Consider the following 24990-nt stretch of genomic DNA (forward strand, 5'->3'; position numbering starts at 1 on the left):
GTTTGAGGCCAGCCTGATCTACAGAGCGAGTTCTAGGACAGCCAAGACTGTTTCACAGAGAAACCCTGTCTCAAAACAAACAAACAACAACAAAATTTTTAAATCATGCACGAAAGAATAGAGGGAAAACTTTCAAACTGATGGTCCTTAAGCCTGATAACAGAAATGGCCAACATTTGAAAATTGCTAATTACCTACTTAAAAAGTATTTTTGCCTAAATTTACCTAATGTCAAAACAAAACAATCAGGGAAGAAGAATATAAATAAATAAATAAATAAATAAACAAACAAATAAATAAATAAATAAGTGTGTGAATAAATAAAAAAGCAAATAAATAAAGTGATAAACATCGCGAGTACAATAGCTACAAAATGTATGACATTGGTAGGTTTCTGAAAATATGTCTAAAAGCACACACAAAGATAAATTCTGAGGCATCAGCACTGGCTAAACTCCAGCCTGCCTGGCCAAGACTCAAGGCACAAACCTCTGTTTAAATCAAGTGGCTGCCCCAGGAATAGCAACAATCACACAGATCCCCCTTGGATAAGCAGGGACAGCTTCAGGCCCCTTTCCTCTGGGCCACTGAGCTCCTCTGCTAGGGCCAGCTCAGTCAGAAGGCAGTAGTGTCATCAGGCCTACCACATTTCCACACTAAGGAGACACCCAGAGCTCTCAGAAATCTGTCGAGTAAACAGCAGTCCTCACCAAGGCCACATCAGCTCCCCATGGTACCTCTCATGATCCTGGGGTGCTCACAATAGTGTTGCTCTTTCCTACCTGTACCTCCTCCTTGAGAGCAACAAAATGCAGTACTTTCATAGAGCTACTGAAACAAGGAGGTGTGTCCTCAGTCAGCACCAATGCTGTTTCGCATTCAGGTTTGCCAGCTCCAAGTTTTAAACAAGCAGCAGAACCTCACAGTGCTGAGATTCTGAAAATAATAAGCACAGGGGATGCTACTCATGTGGCCTGGGCCCCCTACAGAACAGCTGGGGGACGTTGGGGAGGAACAGGCTCTGGCCCAGCTCATTCCCTCCCCAGACACAGTACTCACTGGCCAGGGCTGGGGCAAGGCCCACTAGAACTCCATGTAGTGCATTTTGGCCAGCTTGGTGTTGCTGCATAGGGCCATTCTGAGACACTGGGGTGAGGTTTGGAACTCCATCCACAGATGGTCACTAAACCACATGATGGTTCAACAGTAAAGTATCATTACAAGTTAGTTTTCTTTCATGGTCAAAATTTTAACAGATCTAACATCTGCTTGCCCCTAAACATTCTCAAGTCTACAATCACCACAGATGCACACAATAGTCCCAAGAGGTTTCAAAATGACAAAATGCAATTTCACCAAACAGGAGCAACCCGAGGATGCTCAAGGCTATGCGTAGTTCCTGATCCAACTGCCCATGACCCTCACACCTGCACTGAGTCATCTCTCTCACCAACAACCCTGGGCAGGACGGGGAAAGATCTCTAGGACTGCCCACAAAGGCACTGAACCAGAAAGAGGGAGACACAGCCTCTGGTGGGCACCAAGCAGCAGGAACTGCTTAGCCTGGAACCACCCAGGTAGCCCATACAGTTCCCATTTTCTGTACGGGAGGATCTGTACAGAGCACCCCAGTGTCATCTTATCCTGTAAGAAGTGGCAGTGAGTGCTATTGGGATGGTCCCTGGTCTGAATGTGGGCAGTCACTTCCTGGCTAGTTCTAGGTGGGCCTCCTAAAGGTAATCATTGTCTGAAGATCCCCAGGGTGAGACGTCTATCAGAAAACCTTTGCCAGGACAGGTGCTGCACTGTGGACACTGTGCTGGGACCTCCATGCACTGAGATAGCAGGCAGTGTATGCAGCCAAGAAACCATCTTGGAATGAAGACACTTCCAAGAGAGAATGCTGCAGCAGTAAGAAGGGACACGCACCTAACAGCACATACAGACAAACCCAGGCAGGAAAACAGACTGTGTGTGTTTCCTACATGTTTTCTTATCAAAACTCTCTTCATGTTTGGATATTAAGCCTTAAAAGAATAATTAATTGCAAAGCAAGAACATAAAGACCTTTGGAAGATACACGCTTCCCACTAGGGCTACCACGAGGCTTGCAGGTTCAACCCATACTGCACACATTTCACAACCCATTTCATTAATATATAACAGTAAAAATCCAGAACAGATATTGAAGAAGAACAAAATTAAGTTTGTATGCCCCTCCTCTCAGTTGACAGTGACTCAAGGAGTGTTTGATGGCCCAAGCACCTGAGACAGAATCACAATTCAAGAGAACATGGCTGTTTCTTCTTCACTGACAGTCAGGGAACAAGTTGGCAGCGCAGGACATGTTTCACAGGATATAAGAGTCAACTTTCACTGCAGATGATTGGCTTCCTCACTGCAGTCAACGCTGCATCTGAACTCTACTCATAAAGCAGAAATTTCTTTATAGGGTCTGGCAGTGGCAGCGAGGGAACCAGATGCAGTCGGTATTTGCCAAGAGCTCTTCTCACAGCAACACGGCACAAACTCAGCAAGGTCCTGGGAATACCTGGAAAGTGTGAAGGGAAAAGGTTTATTCCATCCTGGTTCTAAATGGCCAAAGCTGACTATGGTGGGCACAACTGCACTAACATAGCATTCCTAATCTCAGAGCCAAGGAGGCCCCGGAGGCAAGGAAGGCCTTGCTATCTTCTTCCATCTAACCAGGCATGAGTGCATTTGATGGCCCCACCTCCTGTAATCCTCAGTGCCCTAAAAAAGGCTGTCCACGGGAGACCCCAAAGATGAGAGCAAAAGACCCACACTCTTGCTCTGTCCCAGCAGGGGTAAGGAGGCCTGGGGACACCAAGTTTGTAGTACTTGAATTCAGAGATTAGGCTGGCAGTCCTGCCCCAAATCAAAAAGATACAGCCAAGGCCCTACTTCAGGAAGAAAAGGCGACAAGAAAAACGTTGTGAATGCAAGCAGCTTCGTTCTTTCAGCCTGTTTCCCACCTGGCCATCAGCCAGCAACTTGGAGCTAAACAAAATGTTTCCATGAACTGGCTTGGATATAGACAACAGAAATACACTGGTATTAATGTTCTTTGGGAAATAAGAGACAACAGGAGCCTATTATTTGTGTTTTAATAAATAAAGCTTGTCTGAAGATCAGAGGGCAAAGCAGCCACACTAGTCAGCCATACAGGCCAGGCAGTGGTAGCGCACACCTTCAATCCCAGCAGCCACACTAGTTAGCCATAGAGGCCAGGCAGTGGTGGTGCACGCCTTTAATCCCAGCACGAGAGAGGATTATAAAACAGGGGGAGACAGGTTTTAGACTCAGTCTTCAGACTGAGGATTCATGTAGACAGGATCTCTCCTGTTTCAGTCTGAGGTAGAGATAAGAGCCAGTGGCTGGCTGCTTTGCTTTTCTGATCTTCAGCTTGAACCCCAATATCTGGGTTTTTATTATTCTTCCTAGAAGAGACCGAATATAAGATTATCAATTCTGATATCCTCTGACGGGATGGCTGGAGTGAGGGAGAGAGGGCACCAGGCAAAAATTAAGATAGACACACAGGACAATTTCTGAATTCCAGAGAGCACTGACAGCAAACCCAAGCACAGGTAAATTTCAAACTCTCTTGCCACTCACTTATTAATTCCTTGGCAAACTTCTACACAAACTCCAGATCTTATTTTAATAAAAACTGGATTATCACAGAACTCAATCTAAGGCTGTTTGAAGGGAACTAAAAAAAAAAAAAAGAACTCTAAAAAATGAGCTTATAACTGTTCAATAAATACATGTGAAGTCAGATATAAAAAGGGCTGAGAAAGCAAAGATGAATAAGAATAAAACAAATGACCCATGAATGAGAACACCATGATGGGTCAACAGGATGGCTCAGTAGGAATGCCACTGCCACACTTAATTACCTGAGTTCAACCCATAAAGACTCCTGTAAGCTTCCCTCTGACCTCTACACCCATACTATGGCATGTGCATGATTCCCTCGCACATACATAAATAAATATACTAAAAATATTATTAAAGAAAATGACATGATGAAACCCCTCACTTGGTACAATGATCTAAGAGACAAATTAAGAAAAAAAAACAAACTAAGAAAAAAAGAAGTAAAAAAGAAAAAATGTGAAAAAGAAACCATTAGCTAAGAATGAGGTCAAAAAGCAGAGCAAAACGGTAGAGAACATAATTCTAAGAACGTTGAAAGCATACATCTACTTTTATAGATTTCTGGCACCAGCTTTAGGTGTTTGGGAATGGCAAAATAACCATCTGGAGCTGGTGAGAGTTCAGTCGGTAAAGAGCTTGCCCTGAAAGAACAGGGACTCACCTCTCAGAGAAACCGAGTAGTATACATTCTGTCATCCCAACACTGGGCAGCGAGGGACGCAGATCCCCGCAGTTCTGCTAGCCTGAGAGAAATACCCAAGGCTGTCCTCTAGCCTACATTCTGTCCTCTCTCTCTCTCTCTGAACGGCCACTCTGGAGAACTACTGGTCCTAACCGAAGGCTTTATTTAATTAAGTGCTTTAACTGGAATTTCTTGGGGGGGGGGGGGGGAGTTGCTATTTTGTAATTAAGATTTATTTATTTTCATGTGTATGGGTGTTTTGCATGCATGTATGTCTGGGCACCATATTCATGAAGTGCCTGCAAAAGCCAGAGGAGAGTCTCCTAGAACTAGAGTTATAGACAGCTGTAAGCATCTGGGAATCAGGATTCCTCTGAAAGAGAAATCAGTGCTCTGGTTCAGTCAACTCCAGATCACAAGACAGTACTGAGCTCAGGCTACTTACTTCTGGCCTCTTTAAAGACCTGCAAGGCCTCAGGGTCCATCTTCCTTCTGCCTGTTGCCTCTGGGCCCAGTGATTCCCACTTCACCAGGTTCAGGTTGGCTCCAAAGTCTACCAGCAGGCTCACAAAGGCAGCCTCACAACCATGGCGCAGGACAGCATCCATAACACACCCAGGGGAGCCCCTGTAGAATTTCTGTGTGTTGACAGGACCATTGCAATTGAAGTCAGGATTTGCCCCAGCCTTCAGAAGGAGCCTGAAACACTGAAGGTTATGGTAGGCAGCACTGATGTACAGAGGACAGACCACCAAGGAGGTAAGCCGCCTTGTGAAAAGGGTCTGGGTGTCAGGAGTCAGGTGAGGGTTGACATCAACATCCGCCCCATACCTACAGAAAGAGAGAAATAAGTTATAAGTCAAACTCACACCACAGAGCCTGTCTAGCACTCTGAAGAAGGCATCTGACAGGAAGCCTCTGGAGACTCCACAGGTCATACACAGTCTACCTGCAGGAACCATATCCAAAGACTCAACTAACCACTGTTGAGAAATATTTAGGGGAAAACTCAGCCAATAAGGAACATGTGCAGTCACTTTCCTGTCCTTACTGTCTAGACAATAGATTACAACAGTACAGCACCTGTAGTAGTGTTGTATTTTAAGTTGTCTATGTGCCAAGACTACATGCAGAAACTCTACTGTTGTATCAAGGGATGACTTCCAGCAAGAGAAAGCAACAAATGAAAACATGGAATCCATTCATGCACATTCCAAAGGGAAGTATTTCAGATTTTGCAAAATAAAATAATTCAAGACTATACAATTTCAGAGGTAAAAGAAAAAAAAAACTTTCAAATTCATTATAAAACTAATACAATAACCCAACTCAATTTTAAAATCTACAATAAGCAAAAAATTATAATAACAAAGAAAATCCAAATACATATTTAGAAAGCAGTGTACCAAAAACTCATGGGATTACCCTAAAAATTAAAAATTAACTCTAATATTAGAAATTCCATTAACAGAATATATTGTATTAATGGATCTCAAGGAAAAATACTGATTAACACTAATAATGCAAGAAGGCAAAAGCCAAGAGTTATACATGTTTTAAAATATCCTATGAAACAGAAAGTGATAGCCATTTCCTTAAAGTGATAAAATACATTTTCTGAAGCCAGAAATCATCATCTTATTTCACAGGAAGTACCAGAGTACCCCTTGCTACAGGGAAGCACAGCACAGACCCTCCACATGGTGGCCTCTGTGACGCCGATGCTGAAAGCATGAGGAGTGTAACTGGCAAAGGCGATCAGATAAACAAGGCTGGAAAGGAAGAAATGAACCATTCTCTATGCTCAGAGGAAAGGATTACAAAATCTAAAAAGGTGTACAAGAAATGAATAAACAACAAGCAATAAGATAATTCACTAACATAACAGACTAAAATGACAGCCTTCATATATACATACATACATACATATATATATACATATATATACACACAAACAAAAGCCCAGCTTAAAGATTAAGTAGAAAAGCAGTAGCCATTATGACAACAAAATAATTTTTAAATGATCTATATAAACATAAACATAATAAATAAGAGTTATAAGAACAGACCTAAGAAATAGACATATCAAACACTAGAAGAGGCTCAGAATCTCACAAATTTTCCTGAAGTTGATTTTATGAATCAAATTAACTACTGAACTACTGAAGCTAATTACAAATAAATAGTACCCCTGGAACTAATACACTGGTTCTAAAGCTCACTGGAAGATGAAACAAGATCAAAAGCAGGGCTGGAGAGATGGCTCAGAGGTTAAGAGCACTGCCTGCTCTTCCAAAGGTCCTGAGTTCAATTCCCAGCAACCACATGGTGGCTCACAACCATCTGTAATGAGGTCTGGTGCCCTCTTCTGGCCTGCAGGCATACACACAGAATAATGTATACATAATAAATAAATAAATTTAAAAAAAAAAAGATCAAAAGCAAAGCAACCATGCAGAAGAGATAGCGCCACCATAAGAAGGGCTTAGTATAAAGATCTATAAAACTATAACACAAGCATGTGGATGAGCCAGAAGACCCATGTAAACTCATACAACATCTTACAACAGACCCAACTGCAAGCATAAATTAAGTATATACAGTAAATAACTATCTTAAGAGGGAAGAGTAGTTTTGAACTTTTTAAAAATGTTTTTAATGATTTATTTTTATTTTATGTACATTACTGTTTTGCCTACATGTTTATGTTAGACCCCCTGGAACTGGAGCTACAGACAGTTGTGAGCTTTCATTTGAGTGCAGTGAAATGAACCCAGGTCCTCTGGAAGTGCTCATAATCACTGAACCATCTCTCCAGCCCTTGGTGTGGGAGAATTGTCTGTATTCTGCCAATCATGTTTTAAATAAACATTGATTGGCCAGGCAGGAAGTATAGGCAGGTCAACCAGACAGGAAGTAGAGGCAGGGCAATGAGAACAAGAGAATTCTAGGAAGGAGGAAGCCCATTCCTCCTAGTCCTGCCCAGACCACTGAAGAAGCAGGATGTGACCTGCCCTTATGAAAAAGGTACCAAGCCATGTGGCTAACATAGATAAGAATAATGGGTTAACATAAGTTATAAGAGGTAGTACAAAGCCTGAGCTAATGGGCCAATCAGTATATTACTTATGGAGACCTCTGTGTGATTTTCTTTGGGACCTTGCCGGCTGTGGGAACTGGGCAGGACAGAAACCCCAACAAGCAGGCCCACATGTCACAAGCCCTGGTCTTAAACTTTTTGATACTTTTTTCCCACAGCCGGCAAGGTCCCAAATTGGAAATCCATATGGGAAAAGAGAGAGTTACATCCATTAATCACAGTGCACACCAAGATAAATTCCAAACAGACCAGAATTTACAAATAAAGGGGGCTGGAGAGACGGCTCAGTGGTTAAGAATACTGACTGTTCTTCCAGAGGACCTGAGTTCAATTCCCAGCAACCACATGGTGGCTCACAACCATTTGTAATGAGATCAAGTGCCCTCTTCTGGCCTGCAGGCATACATGGAGGCAGAATGTTGTATACATAATAAATAAATAAAATCTTAAAAGAAATTTATTTTAAAAAAAGAATTTACAAATAAACTATAAAACCATATAGAAACTGGAAAGATTATTTAGGTCAAACTTACCACCTGGGGCTGGTGAAATGGCTCAGTGGGTAAAGAACCTTGTCAGGACTGATGGCCTGAGTTCAACCCCTGGTACCAAGACACTGGACAGAGAGAACCAACTTCTGTGAGTTGTCCTCTGACCACCACACCCATGCATGCCCCATGCCATGGAAGTGCACATACGCATACATACACACACACACAAGATAAACAAAATTTTGTTAGACTGAAAAGTACCCTAAGGTTCTACTTTGTGTCTGTAGGGTGGGGAAGTCCAGTGTTTACTGACTGTGCTTTAATAGAAACAGAACTATCACTCTTTGGAACAATCCCTGAGGAGACACATTTGGTACTTCTATCAAAATTACACACACACTTACCCTTGAACCCATCCGCCACACTTCTTGGGACTTGTTCCCAAGACACATTTGCAAAACTAAGATGATGTGTGCACAATGCAATTCATTAGAGCACTAATGAACTGTTCCTAACAGCTGAGCCAGGAAACTACCAACAGGGACTGGCTGGTTTATCCCTCAGAAGCAGAACAGGGAAGCTATGAAGGGAAGGAGGAATGTTGCTCGATACAGCTCTGGAATGTCTTCCAGAGCACATGGATGTGTGAGAAAGGTGAGATAAGAAAAGTGTGCAGTTTATACTGATCTTACAGGTTTTCATGTGCAAATATAGAATACTCAGCCACACACATACATTTACTCATTTGTAAAAGTGAAGGACAAATCATAGACCTTTGTAAATGTTTACCTAGAGGGAAAGGAGAGATCAGGACAATGAGACAAGGTTAGAAGTTAGACCTTTTCCAATATCCCTTGTTGTGTAGATTACAGTTGGAACCATGCAAACACTTTACATGGTGAAGCAACCACTAAAATGTGAGAACAAAAAGGAACCAACAAACCCAAGTACATCCATAACTGGTCAACCACATTATGCTCCCCAATATGATGAGTCTTCTTTCAGACAGTCTAGACTGGATTAGTGGAGATAATCCCAGCATCAGATTTAACTGCAAGGACCTGAGGACCTACACAGGAAGCATAGCTTCCCAGCAGGGTAGCATCATGCAGCCCTGCCCAGAAGGTAGGTGCACAGCAATAAGTAAGCGATTTCCTAGAGCTGATGTTATGAAGATCTCTCACTAGGTATAGGTGCTGAAGGACCCACAGATAGTCTTTTTTGCCTGCCCTTGGCATGCTCCATAAACCCCCAAATATACAGCATTTAGAGTTGCCTGAGGGCAAGTGCAAACTACCTATCTGTTTTACACTAACCAGGGGTCAGCCAGCTGCAACAGGGAGGGTAGCCTGGCTCAGGGGGCAGAGTCCTAACAAGGCAAGCAAGGTACCTGCTAAGGACAGGGGCTTGGCATAAGGCAGTGGAGCCCAAATGGGACAAGAAGAAGTGAGGGGAGGCAGGAAGAGATGCAGATTAAGTACAGACAGCGTATGATGGGAACAGGAAGTAATATGGACACACACCCTCAGCTCCAGGTAAGGAACAGCAATGCTTCCAGAGTAGAACACACTCCTAAAAGTACTTCATTTCAGGTCTTGGTTTCTTTTTTGAGACAGAAAAAAGAAACACACAGTTTGTTGTACAAACTGGTGGCAATCTTTCAAATAACTATATAACAGACCTCTGCTTCTCTGCCCAGCTTAGATCTTTGTTTCTGCACAGATTCTTCACTGAAAGTAGACTGGACTCTGTAGGACTTACTCCAGGACTGACTCAGGAAAGTCTACAATGAGCTTAGACTATCCTGTTATGTGAGAAAGTAAGGATGTGTTCACCAAGCAGTAGGGACATGTCAAAAGCACACAAAGCTGGCCTAAGCCACTAGTAACATTAATGTGATCATCAAAGTAACAATGATGTATTGTAACTCCACTGGACAAGAAACCATAAGTCTACACTAAATGAAACGCACGGCATATATATATATATAACTAGTATTTTGTTGGGAGTCATTTTGCAAAATGACTCCCAACAAAATACTAGTTACAAAGGGAAGAGCAGCTTTACAATGAAAAACCTGGCAGACACCACTATCATCTAAGAATCAAAATGAAAGGCAGGAGAAACAGGATCAATGACAGCAGGACTTACTTCTGCAAGATTCCTGCCCAATAGGATCCTCTACAGTGGCAAACCAGTCACCTATCTGTCACCTCAGTCACCTGTCTACTTAAGCCCTCTCTGGCGTGTCTCACAAACTGTGTCATCACCTGAGTATTTCACTTGGAACAGGAAATGACAATACACAGGGACTCAACTTGTGGGGACTGATACTCGGGGTCCAGGAAAGATGGGATAATACCATTTTCCCTGCCTGGATGACAGACAGCCAACAGTCTCAGCCAGCAGTCCTGCTTCACAATCTCTCTTTACCACTTCAGGTGACTAAAGGAACTGGAATCAAAAGTGCTTCTTTGGGGCAGCCCAGGCCTGGGGACACACAAGGCAAATATTCTTTATTGACTCCTTTACAAATAAAGCCTTACTTGTGCTCTGAGACTCTCTAGGAGTGAGAGGAGAATACAAGCAGAAAACTGTTCACTCACGTCACTTTTCAACTAGCAAAAGGAAATCTATGTCTCATACAGTTCTTCCTTCCTTATTAGGGGCATGTCTTCCAGATTGTTTATAATCTTTGGGTGACAACCAAGAAAGAGAACTACAGGCCTATATCACTCATGAACATCAACGCAAAAATTCTCAATAAAATACTGGCAAACCGAATCCAAGAACACATTAGAGAAAAATTATCCATTATGATCAAGTAGGCTTCATCCCAGAGATGCAGGGCTGGTTCAACATACTCAAATCTATCAATGTAATCCACCATATAAATAAACTGAAAGAAAAAAACCATATGATCATTTCATTAGATGCTGAAAAAGCATTCGACAAAATTCAACACCCCTTTATGATAAAGGTCTTGGAGAGATTAGGGATACAAGGGTAATATCTAAATATAATAAAAGCTATCTACAGCAAGCCGACAGCTAACATTAAATTAAATGGAGAAAAACTCAAAGCCATCCCACTAAAATCAGGAACACGAAAAGGCTGTCCACTCTCTCCATACCTCTTCAATATAGTGCTTGAAGTTCTAACAATAGCAATAAGACAACATAAGGGGATTAAGGGGATTCATATTGGAAAGGAAGAAGAAAAGCTTTCGTTATTTGCAGATGATATGATAGTATACATAAAGGACCCCAAAAACTCTACCAAAGAACTCTTACAGCTGAAAAACACCTTTAGTAATGTGGCAGGATACAAGATCAACTCCAAAAAATCAGTTGCCTTCCTATATACTAAGGATAAGGAAGCAGAGAGGGAAATCAGAGAAGCATCACCTTTCACGATAGCCACAAATAGCATAAAATATCTTGGGGTAACTCTGACCAAGGAAGTGAAAGATCTATTTGACAAGAACTTTAAGTCTTTGCAGAAAGAAATTGAAGAGGACACCAGAAAATGGAAGGATCTCCCTTGCTCTTGGATTGGGAGGATCAACATAGTAAAAATGGCAATTCTACCAAAAGCAATCTATAGATTCAATGCAATCCCCATCAAAATCCCATCAAAATTCTTCACAGACCTGGAGAAGACAATAATCAACTTTAAATGGAAAAACAAAAAACCTAGGATAGCCAAAACAATCTTATACAACAAAGGATCATCTGGAGGCATTACCATCCCTGACTTCAAACTCTACTACAGAGCTACAGTATTGAAAACAGCTTGGTATTGGCATAAAAACAGAGAAATCGACCAATGGAATCGAATAGAAGACCCGGACTTTAACCCACAAACCTATGAACACCTGATTTTCGATAAAGGAGCTAAAAGTATGCAATGGAAAAAAGAGAGCATCTTCAACAAATTGTGCTGGCATAACTAGATGTCAATCTGTAGAAGAATGAAAATAAATCCATATCTATCACCATGCACAAAACTCAAGTCCAAATGGATTGAAGACCTCAATATCAGTCTGAACACACTGAACCTGATAGAAGTGGGAAGTACTCTACAATACATGGGCACAGGAGACCACTTCCTACGTATAACCCCAGCAGCACAGACATTAAGGGCCTCATTGAATAAATGGGACCTCCTGAGACTGAGAAGCTTCTGTAAAGCAAAGGACACTGTCACTAAGAGAAAAAGGCAACCCACTGACTGGGAGAAGATCTTCACCAACCCCGCAACTGACAAAGGTCTGATCTCCAAAATATATAAAGAACTCAAGAAACTAGACTGTAAAATGCTGATCAACCCAATTATAAAATGGGGCACTGAGCTGAACAGAGAATTCTCGACAGAAGAAGTTCAAATGGCCAAAAGAAACTTAAGGTCATGCTCAACTTCCTTAGCAATCAGGGAAATGCAAATCAAGACAACTTTAAGATACCATCTTACACCTGTCAGAATGGCTAAACTCAGAAACACCAATGATAGCCTTTGCTGGAGAGGTTGTGGAGGAAGGGGTACACTCATCCATTGCTGGTGGGATTGCAAACTTGTGCAACCACTTTGGAAAGCAGTGTGGCGGTTTCTCAGGAATTCGGGATCAACCTACCCCCGGACCCAGCAATACCACTCTTGGGAATATACCCAAGAGAGGCCCTATCATACAACAAAAGTATATGCTCAACTATGTTCATAGCAGCATTGGTTGTAATAGCCAGAACCTGGAAACAACCTAGATGCTCTTCAATGGAAGAATGGATGAAGAAAGTATGGAATATATACATATTAGAGTACTACTCAGCAGTAAAAAACAAGGACTTCTTGAATTTTGCATGCAAATGGATGGAAATAGAAAACACTGTCCTGAGTGAGGTAAGCCAGACCCAAAAAGAGGAACATGGGATGTACTCACTCATATTTGGTTTCTAGCCATAAATAAAGGACAATGAGCCTATAATTTGTGATCCTAGAGAAGCTAAATAAGAAGGTGAACCCAAAGAAAAACATATAGTCATCCTCCTGGATATTAACCTTCATCAGGAGATGAAAGGAGACAGAGTCAGAGACCCACATTGTAGCACCGGACTGAAATCCCAAGGTCCAAATTAGGAGCAGAAGGAGAAAGAGCACAAGCAAGGAACTCAGGACCACGAGGGGTACACCCACACACTGAGACAATGGGGATGTTCTATCGGGAACTCACCAAAGCCAGCTGGCCTGGATGTGAAAAAGCATAGGATAAAACCGGACTCGCTGAACATAGAGGACATTGAGGACTACTGAGAACTCAAGAACAATGGCACTGGGTTTTGATCCTACTGCACATACTGGCTTTGTGGGAGCCTAGGCAGTTTGGATGCTCACCTAACTAGACCTGGAAGGACGTGGGTGGTCCTTGGACTTCCCACAGGGCAGGGAACCCTGATTGCTCTTCGGGCTGATGAGGGAGGGGAACTTGATTGGGGGAGGGGGAGGGAAATGGGAGGCGGTGGTGGGGAGGAAGCAGAAATCTTTAATAAATTAATTAATTAATTAAAAAACAATCTTGGGTGACAGTGTAACAATCTGGTACCTATTGAGCAATAGGAAAGACAGTTTTTGAAACTCATAAAAATATACTGAATAGGATCCAGTTCATTTTAATCCTAAATATTTTCTAAATTTCTCTATTGCTTTTATTATCTCTACACACCCAAAACAGCTGAACAAGTCAATATAACCTTGAACACACAGAAACATCATTTCTTACCTTCTATCCTAAAATATCAGCAATGTAGAGCAAGGGAATTTACCAACAAAAAAAGGAAGTACCTTACAGAGAGCCAGAAAATGGCAATAATGAAAGATGAAAGGCATGCCTACAGGAAAAGTGATACAGACAGGCCGGGAAGTTTGGGTTTTATTTTGATGATATTACCCATTTAGTAACTTACCAGTACCATTTCCATTTTTGTCTTTGTTATTTTTGGCTGTTTGTTTGCTTGCTTGCTTGCTTGCTTGCTTGCTTGCCTGCTTGCTTGTTTTTAGACAAGGTCTCATCATGTACCCGACTGGCCTAGAACTTGCTATGTAGACCAGGCTGGCCTCAAACTCATAGAGCTCTACCTGCCTCTACCTCCCCAGTGCTGATATTAAAAGTGTTCATCACTACACCCAGCAAGCTTCCATTTTCTAAAAGTCAATCATCATAAAGTTTAGAATATAGGGAAATTTTAAATAAAATAATACGTTAATATGCTTGCTTGCCAGAGTAGTGCCCTGTGCTCCACAGAGGAAACAGGATATATCATCTGAAATGTCCACAGGGATTTCTGAACTAAAATGGAATTTCATTAACTGATCCTACTCAAAAACATTTCCAGTGTGCAAAGGATCTTCCTGCCAAGCCTGATGATTTGAGTTCCATCCCTGGAACCCATATAGTGGAAAGAGAAAACCAGCTCCCACAAGTTATCCCCTGACCTCCACAGGCATACTATGGAATGTGCATGAACATGCGTATGTACACACACAAACACACAAATATAAAAAATTCAAAAATATAGCCAGGCAGTGGTGGTGCACACCTTTAATCCAGAGGCAGGCAGATCTTTGTGAGTTTGAGGCCAGTCTGGTCTACAGAGTGAGTTCCAGGACAGCCAAGGCTGTTATCAAGAGAAATCCTGTCTCAAAAAGCAAAAAACAAAACAAAAAAATTAAAAAAACATTTCCACATTAATGCCTTAAATTCTCTAAGATGCAAAAGCATGAATTCAAGGTAGTTTATATAGCCATGCTAGAAATGACTAGATGAGTTTCTTTGAAGCCCAAACTTTATCACCCTCTAATTTAAAACTTCCTCGATCATTTATCTTTAATCTGTAGCTGATTAGTATATAACCCTTTTGGAAAAATATACTTCCAGAACCTAGTTGAGAAACCACTGCTGGCACTCTTCTACAAGGGAACTTTTACCTGCTTCTTTTCTTTTTTTTTGGGGGGGGGGGGGGAGACTGTATTTATTTATATAAGTTTGATATTTGATGCTAAAGGCTCTTAAACTAAATCTTCAATACAAATTTTAAGACTTAAATTAACAGTGATAAATTGTAAAATCCTAATCATAGAAAAGCTTCCAACTCATTTTTTTTTAAATCAATCTTATTTTACATACCAATCCCAGTTCCCTCTCCCTCCCATCCTTCAACTCCCCTACCTTCTCCCCATCCCACCCCCCATCCACTCCTCAGAGAGGGTGAGGCCTCCCATGGACAGTCAACAAAGTCTGTCACCTGTCAGATCACCAGCCGCAGGACCAAGGCCCTCCCCCTGTATCTAGGCTGAGCAAGGTATCCCTCCATAGGGAATGGGCTCCAAAGAGCCAGTTTATGCATTAGGGATAAATCCCGTTCTATTGTTAGTGGCCCCATAAACTGCCCAAGCCACACAACTGTCACTCACATTCAGAGGCCCTAGTTTGTCTTATGCTGGTTTCCCACCTGTCAGTCTGGAGTCAGTGAACTCACACTTGCTTGGGTCAGCTGCTTCTGTGGGTTTCCCCATCACAGTCTTAGTCCCTTTGTTCATAATATCGCTCCTCCCTGTTTATGACTGGATTCCAGGTGTTTGGCCCAGTGCTTAGCTGTGGATCTCTGCATCTGCTCCCCTCAGTTACTGGATGAAGGTTCTATGATAACAACTACCCTCTCACTAAGAGCAAACTAGCTACCTAAGCTACACTAGCCCACCCTAGAACTAGCTGGCCTCCACATTAAGGGATGAATAAGACATCTAGGGTGGAAAGATGCTACTCAAAGTATAAAAGGGGAGAACAAAAGCTCGTTCAAACAAAAGGAAATGTAATATCAATATAATTAAATCACAACACTCAGCTCAAAATCTAATTGAAATGCAGAGGCAACTGACAAAAGTCACAACAGTAATTACAGACTTACACATTTCTCTAAATTTTGGCTGCTTTGATGGCAAAGAAAAAAATGGGGATCCTGAAGAATAGAACTTAGGTTAACACACCATGCAAGCATTCATAACAATGTGTGTGAGGGGCATCAATAATGAAAAACTTCACTGTTATTACAGAATCCTCTTCCAAAACTCTAAGAACAAAGAAGAAATCAACCTCAACTATAGCTATTTAAAAAATTGAGCTTTGGAGGCTGGAGAGATGTCTCACCAGTTAAGCATTTGCTGCACTTGCAGAGGACCAAGTTCAGTTCCCAGCACCCACATCATATGGCCCACAAATACCTGTAACAACTCCAGGGGATCTGATACCCCCTTCTGGTACCCACACATGGTACACACACACGAAATTTTTTTTAATATTTCAAGAATAAGGATGCTAATGTATAAACTGGCTTTGTGGGGGCCCATTCTCTACAAGAGATACCTTGCTAGCCTAGGCACTGGGGGTGGGGCACAACTTGGCCCTGTCTCAACAAAGTGATGGAATAGACTTAGTTGACTTCCCAGGGAGGCCTTACCCTTCTCTGAGGAGCAGATGGGGAGTAGGGTGGGGGGAAGATGGGGGGAGCGGGAGGAGAAGAGGGAGGGAGACTTGGGACTGGCATGTAAAATTAAAGAAAGAAAGAAAGAAAGAAAGAAAGAAAGAAAGAAAGAAAGAAAGAAAGAGGGGACTTTAGAGGATATGGCCAAAGCTATAAATGAAGGTAAATTTCATTGAAAGTTTACATTGTTGGGCTGGAGAGATGGCTCAGTGGTTAAGAGCTTTGCCTGCTCTTCCAAAGGTCCTGAGTTCAATTCCCAGCAGCCATATCTGCTCACAACCATCTGTAATGAGATTTGATGCCCTCTTCTGGCCTGCAGGGATACATGCAGGCAGAACACTGAATAAAGAAATAAAGAAATAAAAGAAAGTTTACATTGTTAAAAATAAATAAGCACACAACTCAAAAAGTTAAGAAAAATAACAGTAAGCATAAGGTATCAGTGGGTGAGAAAGCAAAGAAGGGCACTAATGAAGCAGTCCTTCCAAGTCCTCTAACAAGCACACTCTTAAAGTAGAAAAAAACCAAGTAGAGAAACAGGCAGTACTGACCTGATAAGAGCCTTCAGGATGTCATCCCTACCCACGCGAGAGGCATGGTAGACAGGAGTGCTGCGGTGGTGCCGGCTGCCATTGGGGTCAGCACCAGCTTCTAAAAGGATCTCAGTGCTCTCCAGGTGCCCATTCACTACAGCCACATACAGGGCAGTCTGCCCCTTGACATCCACTAGGTCCACCTCGGCTCCTTTGCGTATGAGGAAGTCCACACAGTTCCCATGGCCTGCAGTGGCTGCGATTCTCAGTGGTGTACAGGGGAGCCAGCCACAGCACCAGACAGACTTTTCATTGATGCGGCTATATGGGGAACACAGGGAGCTTATGAGAGTCACCCCAGGCAAATGAGCGGTTCTCCCTCTTCTCACACTGGCAAAGGCTCCCAAGAAAGACAGCTATTTAGGTAGCCAATGCCAACCCCCCAGTTTTGGAATACCTTCACCTGTGTTCTGTTTTCTGTCTCATGGTGCTAAGCATCAAACCCAGGATCTTGTACACATTATGCAAACACTCTACCCCTGAGCTACATTTCCAGCCCTTTGTGTTCTATGTCCTGAAATGCTTCCACAATTGTCCTGCTGAACTTAAGCAGAGAAAATAGGCATTTGGGGTCCAGTGACAAGGAAACTAGGGGCTTCAGCAAAATAATCAGCACTAAAACTGAGATTTCTAGTTCTTAGATACCTAACCTACATTTCAACGCCTATTCCTCTACAATACTTATATAGATCCATCAGGAACACAGGGCAGGACAGGAAGGGCCATGCACGCCCTCTTACTAGTGACCACCTATAAAGGTCCAATGCTGGAATCCTCTCCAGATAAAGACAATCAATAGTAGTAATCTATCTCCTCCTACCCTGACCCAGAATAACTGAGAGTCTAGGAGATCATTAAGATTATGGGGGCAGCATTCTTGGCCAGCAGTGGCAGCCAACTGTCCAGACACAGCTCTCAGACAGTATGACCACCAGAAAAGTATTTATGCTGTCCACTGACCCTCCAGGTCAGAAACCAAGGTGTGTTTAACCTCAGCTTCCACACTGAAGCAGAAACTAAGGACCATCCCATAGGCAGTGTCTCTCTAAACCAGTCCTGGTGTTCCACCTCCAGTCATATATAGGCTGATACGGGCCAATAAAGTCCAGGAACCCTCCAGAACTCACCACCAGAGACATGGACAGCAAAAGAAAATGTTAAAGAAAAAGGACATTCATGAACCCTGAGTTTAAGAAAGGAGCCAGTGTGGTGGCATGGGCCAATAATCTAGAACTCAGGAGGGGGAGGCAGGGGTAGAAGGGTCTGGAGTTCAAAGCCAGCCTAGGCTATTAAACTACATAAGGGCCAAATGTGAAGGAAGAAATAGGGGAAAGGGGAGAAAAAGGGAAGAGAGAGAAGAGGACAAGGAGAGGAGAGGGGACAGGGAGAGGGAAGGGGAGCACAATAGGAACTTCACTGAACTCTTTCATTCTACTGCTCTGTCTGTATGCTTAAGTCTTTCAGGGGCTTGAGCCACATTAAATAAATTTAAATTTTGTGCTTGGTTTTATTAGGTTTATTCATTTTATTTCACATATGGATGTTTTGCCTGTACATATTTTTTTGTGCCATATGCATGCTTGGTGCCTGCAGAAGTCAGAAGAGGATGTCTCATGTGAGTGCTGAGAATTGAAACTGGGTCCTCTGTGAGAGCAACAAGTGCTCTAACTGCTAAGTCATCTCTCCAGCCTGTGCTCTATGAAATAATGCTAAGACATCAGAAGGATAAGAAAGGAGCACATTGGGCTGGAGAGATGGCTCAGCCGTTAAAGGCTAGGCTCACAACCAAAAATATAAGAAAGGAGCACACTCCTGGCTGGTTAGGAATCCTTTACTTGGGAATTGTCTACACAAAGGCAGTAGTGTAGGTCTCCCACAGAGACTTCCATCAATCCACTGCGTCCACTCCTCCAGGCAAAGTAAAAACACAGAAGTATGAAGTCCAGTTTCATTTGTATTCAATATCATTCAGACAAAGTACTCAAGGAGCCCCCAGAGAAAATGATGGGTGCTCTCCTAGCATCCTGCACAGGGAGACAGGGCAAGACTCTCAGCTTTAAAAGAAGATCCAGGACTCAGTAACTGGAAGGATTTTGTAATCAGGAGGCCAGGAAAAGAAAACAAAGGAGATGGCACCACCACATCCCTACAGTGGGAAGTCAGCTGGCCTATGGCTGATCACTACAGACCTGAGAAGTGAAAATGAGAACATCAAAGGAATGGCAATAAAGTAGTTGTAGAAAAAGGACTACTCTGGCTAAAGAGCCATTGGAGAAAGGATGAAGAGATGGCTCAATGGTTAAGGGCATGTGACACTCTCAAAGGACCTGAGTTCGATTCCCAGCACCCACATCAGGTGGCTCACAATCACCTAATTTCAAGGGATGACTTCCCTCTTCAGGACCCTGTGGCCACCTGTATTTACATGCACATACCCACCCGTCCCCCATACACACATAATTTAAATGAATAAAATAGTCAGGCATAGTGGTTGGTGCACACCTTTCTTTAATCTTAGCACTTAGAGCACAGAGACAGGCTGATCTCTGTGAATTTGAGGCCATCCTCGTATACATAATAAATTCTGATCCAGCCAAGGCTACATAGTGAGACCCCGTTTTAAATAAAACATCTTTTTTTTTTATTTTAAAGAGCCATAGGGGACTTTGAGGGGCAAGGCCACTACTGACATCTCTAACATTGCCTTCAAGAAAAACACTGAGGAAACTAATGCCTAGATAGAACAAATTACCAGAAAACACAAAGGTCAATCACAAAGCCAGACTTGAACCCAGGGACACCTGCCCACAGTACCCGGCCACCAGTAATTCTTCTTTTTGTCCCTCCAATAAAATCAAAAGGCATTCCTGCAGCATCAGTCTTAATCGGCAATCCAAACCACAAATTTCAGTCTCCTGAAGACCCACAGGCTAATACCTGCTACCAGCCCCAGCAGGGACACTCACCTCCGGTAGCTCTCCTCTTGCAGTAGATTCCTGAGGGTCTGGAGGTCCCCTACATAGGCTGCATCATGGAGCCTTGTATCTTCACAGTGCTCTAGTGGATGGTCACAGAACTGTTCCCTCAGCCACTCCTTCAGATTAGGACCTGCATGAAGAGAGGGGCTCCTATCAGTGTGGGAAACCATTAGCAAGGCCAACCAAATAGGACGCCTTCTGCAGAGGCTCCTTCCTGCCCAGCCACACAGGAACTTTCAAATTCCCAGAAAACCTGTAGGGTTTCCCTTATCAAACTAGCCATCCCTGACACCAAGCCTGATAAAATTCTTTTTCTAAAAAGAAAAAAAAAATGTCCTAGTCCATGTGATCGACTGGGGAGCAATGGAACAATGAGCCAACAGGAACTTTATAGCATAGAAGATTCTACATAAAGTACTGCCAAATTAAAATCGAAAATATTACGCCAAAAATTCTAGCATGTAATTACTCTAATTTATCCCAAGTATCTAAGACCATCTTTAAAATGGGGCATCTGAAAGGAGAATGGCAGCCATCTCCTTTACTACAAAGACAGCTGGTTACTAAAAACCAAGGGCCAAACAAGAGTTGCTATACAGAAGGTAGGTGAGTTTCCCACCCTGCTGCTCTGAGAAACAACAACAAAGGTGTCTAGAGAAGAAAAACCTCAGCAGAATACTACTGCATCTACAGAGGTCCGTGTGTTAGAGGCCTGCCCAGTATGGTAGTGCTGAGAGACAACACAGCTCTTTAACCAGTGTGGCATCACATGGGCCACAGGGTCAGTGGGAAAGTGTCTTCCTGCAGGTCTGCAGAATTTCTCCTGGGATCCTGGAGAGGTCTTATCAGAGGGTAATTATAAGAACATGAAACCTGCCCCACCTAGACTCTGGCTTCCTGGTTAGCCAGGAGATCACAGTTCCTCCACTGGTGTCTGCCTCGAGGTACCTACATCAGAACCTGCACCATGAAATTCAGCCTCTAAGACTGAACTAAATAAATCACTTTTCTTTATAGTTATCCTATCTCAGGTATTTTGTTGTAGCAATGAAAATAACAGGAAAAGTCTCAAATGTAACATTGTATAAAAATTACACTTCAAGATGTCTCAATTAGTAGTACTTGCCATGCCAACACCAGCCCTTAAGCTCAGATCCCCAACACTCATATAAAAAGCCAAGACCAGTTGCACACGCCTGTAGTTCTACCAGGGGTAGAAACAGGAGGCTCCCTAGGGCTGTGGATCTCTGGGCTGGCTAGCAGCCAGTCTAGCTAAATCCAAATCTGCAAACTCCATATGCAGTGAGAAACCTTGTTTCAAAAATAAGGTGGATAACACTAAATGTTGACCTCTGACCTCCACATATACATGTGCACACACACGCACAAAAAGAAATAGAAAAATTATAACTAAGTAAAAAACTAAAAAGTAAATGCATAAATACAAGTACAGCCTATATAACAAAAAATAAAGAGGACTAAATAGAAAAACCATACGTATTATGTACTAGAATGAGAAGATTCAATATAAAAGAATTCCCAAGGTTACCCATAAATAAAATGTAGCCAGTCTCTTCAGAAATTTAATACGGGATATGCCAAAAATATTCCAAAATTTATTTGTAGATATACATAAGGGAGAATTGTTTTTTGTTTTAGTAAGAATAATGGGCGTGGTGGCACACTCCTTTTAATCCTAGCATTTGGGAGGCAGAGCAGGTGGATCTCTGTGAGTTCAAGGCCAGCCTGATCTACAGAGTGAGTTGGAGGACAGCCAAAGAAACCCTATCTTAAAAAACAAAAAACAAACAAACAAACAAAATAATGGGGTGGAAAAAAACTCTATCATACTAGATAACAAAACTCTCACCAAACTGAACAAAAACAAAACAAAACAATAGCAACACAAAACCAGGCATCAAAAGCAGAGAGAGAAATGTAGTTAATGGAGAACATTTGTACAATTAATCACCTGCTTGGAAACATCTGCATCGCTGCTCACATCAAAGTCCAAACTTAACTCCAGGAGACTGATGTTTTATAAAAACTTGCATCAAAAGGTGTTATAAAAACAGCACAAATTCTAACTGCTGCGATACAAGTTTCCCACCCTGTGATGATGTCCTAGCATGTGACCAGGCATCATTCTAAAGCATACCCTTCACAAACAGGCTTTTTCTAGATGTTGTTTTCATATTCAAACAGAATGTCCTTTGAGTCCCTACCGAATACAAGACTCTCCTAAAGGGACAGTGTGCTGATGAGTAGGTGGGCATCCTTACCCTCCAGGATCTGAAAGTCCACTGAAGGGGGAAGACAAAAAGGCTAATGGCAACACAAGGTTCACAAACACCTACGTGGCTCCTTCGGATCCCACAACCTGATGTGCTGCTGCACATCAACAGGTGGGCATCAAGCCCAGAAACTGCTCTTTAAGGCTCCATCCAGGTCCTCCTCCAATCATTGCCCTCCACAAGTACAATGCAGTTACCGATGGATATACAAGTCCAAAGCCAAAGTTGGGGAAGAAACAGATGTGTCAAGAAAGTGGGCACCAGAGGACTTGATCAGCTCTTTGGACCTCTCTTTGCTCATCTCTCTTCAAGGCTACCAGCCCGGGACCAGGGCACCCTCAGAAATTCCCCCAATTCTAGAGTCAAAGGCCACTTCATGTTTGTGTTTTTCGGATTTTCCATTCCAGTGACAACACAACTACCCCCGATAGCACTCAAGACCAGTCTCTCCACCCCGAGCTGGACACACTAACAAAACAGGTACTGAAAGGCCAAAACCAGATAGATTCTTTTACAGGACCCTTCTCCACACTAAGGAATAGCTGTCTTTTACCCACCCCATGAGTGTCTCCCATGACACTCCTGCATGACAGAGCAGTCCACTCGGAGATCTTGTCTGTCCCTGAGATCAAAGTCAAAGCCAACCAAAGTTTTGAGTGGCAAAGGCTTTGTCTAGCCTTTTCAGGTCACCCTGATAACCTCGTGAGCCAAGCCAACAGTAAATAAATAAATTAAATAAATAAATAAAGCCTGTTGACTTGATGGAGGGAGGGAGGACAAGACTGTCATTTGTGCGGCCTTCTGAGATTTTGATACCTAAAAGAGTTCCCTGAACAAAACAAGCGCCTCTCCAAGACCAGAGATGGGCACAGCAAGGTCCCTACCACACGCATGGCACTCTCAGAAAGACCCCATGTGGGACTTCGCACCAGGAAGTTCCTCTCCTGGGAATTCTCGGTTTCACAGTGGCAGTACGGCAAAGTGGAGATGCTGGGGCAGATGACGAACGTCAGTCTTTCTCTGCAGGTAGGTGGGTCAAGCGCCGCTGTAAGCGCTGTGTCACTGGCAGGCTCTCTGGGGACAGCATGGTCGTCAAGGGGGGTAGGGGGTGTCCAGTGGCTACGAGGCGCTGACTGGCAGGACGGGATGAGGAAAAGGAGCCTGCCCTACAGCGGGCCGACCTCTGAGGACCTTTCCTGACCAGTGTGCTCAGACCTGGAAGAGGATCCGTGCTCCGTGTCACGGCTGTGGTCACTGACTAGGATCGGCTAACAGGGTGGCAGTTACAAGACCAACTTTGGAAAGAAAAAAATCCCGCGAGAGGGTTGACCACGGGAGGCCGAGAGCGGGGGTAGCGCCCTGGGCCCCACGATGCCTGACGTCCACTAACTGACCCCGGGTGCGGCTCCGCAGACCTGGCCGGCGGGGACGTAGGACACGGGCGCTGGACGCCAGAGCGTCATTCTGACTGATCCAGAGACGCAGCCCCCGTTCCCCACCACCCCAAGCCGCTCACGTTACCTGCGGCCCTCGGGCCGGCCCGCCCTTCGGGGCTCCCGCCCTCCGCCATGCCGACTCGGCCCTCGGCCTCCGCCTGGACCCCACAGTGGTCCAGCCGCCTCCTCGGCGACGCCGTCAAAGTGTCTGAGGTACACCTGCGACGCCAACGGCAGGTGGGCGTGTCCGGGGCTCGGCTTCCGGCCAGTAAGCGCCTCGCTAGCGCACTTCCGGCTCCGCCAGCGGGGCGCTCGGGTCTCCACTTCCGGCCTAGCTAACGGACTTGAGCGCCGTGCTGGATGGAAGACAAAACTGCGAGGCGGCGTCTGCGAAGGAAGCTGCAAGTCTAGGGAAACGCCTTTCCCCTGGGGGCGGAGGCTTATTTGCATGCTTCAGGAACTTCTGATTGGCAGGTTCTGTCCCCACCACGGGGAAAAGGCGGGACGTGGGCGTGGCCGCTGCGGCCGAGTAGAACGTTCTCGGCCCCGCGCGGCGGCGGAAGGTCGTGTAGACTCGAGGCAGCGCCTGGCACCGGTCTTTACCGTGCGGCTCCCGACGGTGCCTTCCGAGTCGGTGACTTGTAAAGTGGTGTAAGTCGAGTGCAGCCCAGAATATCTCCATGGAGCCAGCCGTGCTTGTAGCCTGGCGAGGCGTGTTGACCGAGTGACTTTCCCCAAGCACTCTCGATTTTACCCCGGTCGCACCGTGGGCGTCGCTTTCTGAACAGCTCTTAAGCTTGGACGCCGTCGGGTCCTTCCGATCTCTCCCTCGCGACTTAGGGAAAAGTCTCTTGCAGGGGAAGGACTCCAGGGAGCCGGGAAGGCAGCGCCTTAAGGAGACAGAAGCGCCCCGCCGTGCGTTGAGGTGGAGGAGAGTCACGGTAGTTGTGACTTATCTGCATCTTTGTGTGGTCATGGCACACCAGCTGAGAGCTAATAACCCATAAGTACCCCCACATATCCTCACGCCAGGCTGGCTCAGCTACCCAGGTCTGTAGAGCTGGGTGGGGCAGCCTGGAGCCATGGGCATCGAGGGTGTTGAAGGGAAAGAGAAGAGACTCCTGCGGTGGTGTTTGGGCTTGATAACAGCAGAGAGCGCTGCTGGCGTGAGATACAGGTGACACCAGTGACGCTGCAGGGA

General features: G+C 44.0%; 1 protein-coding gene across 2 annotated transcripts; it reads right to left on the reverse strand.

The window, feature by feature from the left end:
* On the reverse strand, positions 1-23941 carry LOC121433338 (ankyrin repeat and SOCS box protein 1). 2 transcript variants are annotated; one of them, XM_041631701.1, is made up of 5 exons: positions 23875-23941; positions 20048-20189; positions 17040-17342; positions 4812-5197; positions 1-2551 (listed from the first exon to the last, which is right to left on the reverse strand). In XM_041631701.1, the coding sequence occupies exons 1-5, from the start codon at positions 23921-23923 to the stop codon at positions 2424-2426; spliced, it is 1008 nt and encodes a 335-aa protein (XP_041487635.1). In that variant the 5' UTR covers positions 23924-23941; the 3' UTR covers positions 1-2423. The 2 variants fall into 2 exon arrangements, with proteins under 2 accessions (XP_041487635.1, XP_041487636.1); XM_041631702.1 differs by lacking the exon at positions 17040-17342.
* Between the last annotated feature and the right edge of the window lie 1049 nt (positions 23942-24990).

The sequence above is a fragment of the Microtus oregoni genome, unplaced genomic scaffold (assembly GCF_018167655.1).
Source record: "Microtus oregoni isolate MIOR12 unplaced genomic scaffold, Mior012 000038F_ref0000394, whole genome shotgun sequence".
NCBI lineage: Eukaryota > Metazoa > Chordata > Mammalia > Rodentia > Cricetidae > Microtus > Microtus oregoni.

Excerpts from the sequence above, each read along its gene's own strand:
- LOC121433338 (XM_041631701.1), bottom strand. The coding sequence starts at position 23,923 with ATGGCGGAGGGCGGGAGCCCCGAAGGGCGGGCCGGCCCGAGGGCCGCA. Across the intron at positions 17,343-20,047 it reads CAAGAGGAGAGCTACCGGAG|CCGCATCAATGAAAAGTCTG; the intron begins GTGAGTGTCCCT and ends TTCCCCATATAG. Across the intron at positions 5,198-17,039 it reads ATCCTGAAGGCTCTTATCAG|GTATGGGGCGGATGTTGATG; the intron begins GTCAGTACTGCC and ends CTCTTTCTGTAG.